This window comes from Eurypyga helias, unplaced genomic scaffold (assembly GCF_000690775.1).
Source record: "Eurypyga helias isolate BGI_N326 unplaced genomic scaffold, ASM69077v1 scaffold46708, whole genome shotgun sequence".
Taxonomy (NCBI): Eukaryota; Metazoa; Chordata; class Aves; order Eurypygiformes; family Eurypygidae; genus Eurypyga; species Eurypyga helias.
Genome location: NW_010266004.1, coordinates 1 through 4,690, shown reverse-complemented (window position 1 = coordinate 4,690; position 4,690 = coordinate 1). Strand labels below are relative to the sequence as shown.

General features: G+C 53.8%; 1 protein-coding gene across 1 annotated transcript in view; it reads right to left on the bottom strand.

The window, feature by feature from the left end:
- Positions 1 to 4,507, bottom strand: part of LEPREL2 (leprecan-like 2) — a gene marked incomplete at both ends in the record, with an annotated part of 9,607 nt that extends 5,100 nt beyond the window's left edge. Inside the window, 6 exons of the mRNA XM_010156913.1 lie at positions 626 to 684; positions 898 to 950; positions 1,650 to 1,783; positions 3,183 to 3,314; positions 3,442 to 3,634; positions 4,355 to 4,507. Coding sequence (XP_010155215.1) covers positions 626 to 684; positions 898 to 950; positions 1,650 to 1,783; positions 3,183 to 3,314; positions 3,442 to 3,634; positions 4,355 to 4,507 — 724 coding nt within the window. The remainder of the gene's footprint in view (positions 1 to 625; positions 685 to 897; positions 951 to 1,649; positions 1,784 to 3,182; positions 3,315 to 3,441; positions 3,635 to 4,354) is intronic.
- Between the last annotated feature and the right edge of the window lie 183 nt (positions 4,508 to 4,690).

Genomic DNA, 4,690 nt, shown 5'->3' with positions numbered 1-4,690 from the left:
GCCAAAGGCACTCGGGCCCTCCTGACCTGCTCTCCCATGTGTCGCAGCGCAGAACCATTTGGGGTCACCTCAAGCAAAGACTCCAGGACAGAGAGCTGCAAGATGCCGTCTGTAAGAACAGACCACCAGCAAGAACACAGGACTCCGTGCTGCAGTCTATAGCGTTCAGCCACAAACCATATGGACTCGTGTTTTTCAGGGAAAAGCCTGGCCCAAGCCAAACAGTCTGTTTCCAGCTTCCATTCCACCCCTCCTGCCCCCCCCTTCTCCTTGTCCCCTTCAGAAAAATGTTGTTTGAAGTTGGGCTGGTGGAGTTGAACCAGGTTTGGTGTAGACACTCCTGCCACACTGAACAGGGATGTGCACGTCCACAGGCTCGGCACGTATTCAGGCACCACTGCTCTCAGCTTCTCCAGCCGCAGTGCTCTTTGAGTTCCCATCCCAGAGATGTACGCAGCGCGATTTTGCAAGGTTACACATGCATCGAAGAGGGAGAAAAGAAACAGTGAGAAGACTTGCAGAGCCATTTGAGTCAGTCTGCCTCTACGCTAGCATTCAAATGTCTAAGGAGGGAAGAGAAGACAGCACTTAGCCTGGCTGACCGCATCCACGCTCTTTCACTCACCCCTCTTCTCCATCTCTTCCACATCCAGCGTTTCCTGCTTTTGCTTCTCCTGATCCTCCCTCGGGAGCAAGGGAAAAAAACAGAGACCAGGGCTGTCAGTACACAGAGCTGTGCCTAACCCTCCCCTGTGGTAGCATTTCACCCCCTTCCTGTTCCTGTTTTGCCCATTCCTCCATAGGTATCACTGTTCCTTGTACCCCCCCTGCCAGTCCAACCACATCCACTACTTCCAACACTTGTATTTCAGTCCTAGCCCACTTGACCAACCTTACCCGTGTTTCTCTTTTAGGTTTTCAGGAATCAGCTCGTCTGGAGTCCAAAGATCCTGCCGGAACAAATGCAGACGTTTCAGTACAGAACAAACTTCTCCCACACTGGATGATGCCAAACAGCCAGCTCCTTGTCTCATCTCTCCAGTGAGTATCAGACCAATGGTTCTGGCAACAGCCAGACTGGGGTAATGCGTATGGTTACAGCAGCAATTTTCAACTAACTTTAGTGCTGGAGCAGCGGAAAGGCCTTAAAGATCCACCTCCTAATGACTTGGGGGTCCTTCTCATCAGCATCTGATCCCTTCTGGATCGTGTGCTACTGAAGTGAAATCTGGCAACTGTCTTGGTGAGACCAGGGCAGGAAGCTTAAGATGACAGTGTTACTTACGGGGTCGTTAAAAGTTTCTCCCAGATGCTCCACTGCGTAATAAATCAAATTCTTCTCCATCAAAGACCTCTGCACATAATGTTGAATATTCTAAGGAAGCAAAGAGGCTGTCAAACAAACACTCCACAAAAGATAACCCCATCCCTGTCCAGGGCAGAAACCTGCTCCAGCACCCTGCTGTGCTCTATGAAAGCCCAGTTCTGTCCTGGTACAGACTGCAAGTAAATTCAGGCTCCAGTTTCTTCAGACCTGGGCCTGGCATACATCTGCAGCGAAACACATTTCCCTTTTTGTCTCCTGGACTATGATCCTGTCCTGTAGGACAGGAGAGGGCCAAAAAGTACAGACCTGGGTTTGTAACTACCTCTCTGGCTGCGACAGACGTGTCCTCTCCCAGTTCTGCGCGGTACTGTTTCATTTTCTCCAACATCGGCTCATCCGTGGGATAGAAGAGCAAGTAGGAAGCAGCACATTCAGCAGCCAGTGTCTGGTTCCCAACTTGGGCAGGGAGAGAACAGAACAAACAGATATGTCTCTGAAAGACTTGATGTTAGCAGCAAAAATGTGTAGGCCGGCAGCACCCAATGCCCTAGTCAGGATCCAGGAGTAGGAAGTCAGGATCCAGCAGTAGGAGGCCCTACACTGAGCACACATCGATCCCTGCCCAGCTGGGCCTCCACCCAACAGTCGGCAGAGAATACAGGGAATGAGCCTGGTGAAGAATGGGCCAACCTTCAATACTTTTTGGGAGCTCGTTCAGAGGAGACACAGAAAAAATAAGTTTATATTTGGAAGAAAGATGGTCCCACCTCCCTCACCCAATAAACATGATGAGGGCTCTGAAGGCTTCTTTGTGACACAGATTTTACCCTTGGTCCAACAGAGGAAATGAGAGACCTTTGGGTCAGTGTGGGATGGAGCAGCGGTATCCAAGAGAAAAGCTGAGGGATGTGTGAAAGCAACTGGGTGAGAGGATGACCAATTGGCTGGTCACTGGTTGGAGTGAGTCCAGAGGAGGTCACGGAGATGCTCCAAGGGCTGGAGCCCCTCTGCCATGGGGACAGGCTGGGAGAGTTGGGGGTGTTCAGCCTGGAGAAGAGAAGGCTCCGGGGAGACCTTATAGCACCTTCCAGTGCCTGAAGGGGCTACAAGGAAGCTGGGGGGGACTTTTTACAAGGGCCTGTAGTGACAGGACAAGGGGTAACGGGTTTAAATTGAAAGCGGGGAGGGTTAGATTGGATATCAGGAAGAAATTCTTCCCGGAGAGGGTGGGGAGGCACTGGGACAGGGTGCCCAGAGAAGCTGTGGATGCCCCCTCCCTGGAAGTGTCCAAGGCCAGGCTGGATGAGGCTTGGAGCAACCTGGTCTAGTGGAAGGTGTCCCTGCCCATGGCAGGGGGGTTGGAACTGGACGGGCTTTAATGTCCCTTCCAACTCAAACCGTTCCGTGATTCCACAAATATAAAGACAGGCCATCAGTTCAGCAAGGACAGGCAGGGCTGACCCAGAAGGAACACCGCTGCTGAGGGGAGATTCATGCACATGCTCTTATATAGGAAGCGGGAGCCTCGTCTGCAGCCACGTACGGAAAAGAAGGGCATAAAATGCACAGCAGATAGTTGGAGCAAGGACTTGAAACGGAGAGTGCTGGAGGAAAGAAGTGGTACCAGCCACACATTGCAGAGGCCACGCAAAGAAACCGCAGAAGGCACCTCTCCCAAGGTGGTCACAGGTTTCAGCAAAAGAGAGGTGCTGTGAAGAGTCCGGGGGTTGAAAGGGGGAGAGGATGGTAGAGCTCAGGTCAGTGTGCCACTTCTCCCTGTGCCATCCAGGTCCAGAGGCAAAGGGCAAGTTTAGGGGTGCCAGTGCACAATCCACTGGGTTGCGGCTCTGCTCACCTTGATCGTAGGCAAAATGCAGTAAATCAAGATGAGAGGGTATGAAATCTTCCGTGGCAGAAATCCGCCCCGGTTTTGTGGCAATTTCAAGGACGCACTGCTGTCTGCATTTCAAAACCTGAATATAATGGGCTGCAAGAGAGAGGAGCAAGAAAGGCTGTAGCTCCCACTCCTTCCAGACAAGACCCCTGGGAAATGGGGCACGTCCAGTGTGGGGAGCATGGCCTTCCTCCCTGACCCTCTGTGCCTCTAACGCTACCTGCAATGGCTTCGTACAGGCCAGGTTGCATCTCTTCCTCCTCGTCCTCGTCCTCATCCTCCCGAGGCCCTTCACACAGGGCACGACAGTCTTCCAGCGCTGACAGAGCCTCTGTGAGCGACTCCTCCAGCCTGGCCACAGCCTGCAGGTACTCATCTGCATTGTAGTGCTGCACCCCAGCCTCATACGCTTCCTGCCAAGGACAGACCCAGGCCCCCCATCAGTGAGGGCGACACCAAAGGACTCCCCTGAGACTTGGGAGTCGCTCACGGGGTAATGCTGACATCTAGGGGCCTGCCCGCTCTCGCACAGCCCACCACGCGGTGACAGCAAACACGGGCTTAAGCCAAATGTGCTTCTCCAAGGCTCTACAGCCTGCTGTAACGGTCACCAGACAGTGCCCGTGCCACACTCGCAGTGCTTTGTCTTCACCCCGAAGAGGAGGCTTCAGGGAGACCTTACTGCAGCCTTTCAGTATATAAAGGATGCTTGTAAGACTTGAGAGAGACCTTTCACCATGGCCTGTGGTGACAGGACAAGGGGTAACGGGTTTAAATTGAAAGTGGGGAGGTTTAGATTGGATATCAGGAAGAAATTCTTCCCGCAGAGCGTGGGGAGGCACTGGAACAGGTTGCCCAGAGAAGCTGTGGATGCCCCATCCCTGGAAGTGTTCAAGGCCAGGCTGGATGAGGCTTGGAGCAACCTGGTCTAGTGGAAGGTGTCCCTGCCCATGGCAGGGGGATTGGAACTAGATGGTCTTTAAGGTCCCTTCCAACCTAAACCGTTCTGTGATGCTGCATATGGGGACCTTGTATCAAACCATGGCCCTTGTCTGGGAATGGATCAGAGCCCCAGACCGGTCCGTAGGATGGGATAAGAACTGCTGATTCCCCGCTCTGCATCAAACCCTCACCCAGTGTGGCGTGGCCTCCAGGTCCCGGAAGTTATCGGACTTCACCCCTGACATACGCCGGTACTTCTCTATGTCCTCCCGCATTTGGAGGTGCTGGGGATTAGCGACGAAGAAGGTGTGAGCGGCAGACACGGCCTGATCCAGCTTCTTCAGCTGTGGAGACAAAGCAGCGGTGCCTGTCACACTCCCACGGGCCCCCCTTCTCTTTAGGCACATCCCTGGCCCCAGCTGCTCCCCAGATTCTCCCAGAAGGCGCCTGTGCCCCACGCTGCCCCGACAGCCCGTGTCTGGGGATGGGGAGCCCCTGCTCTCCACCTCCTCATCCCGGGGATGGGG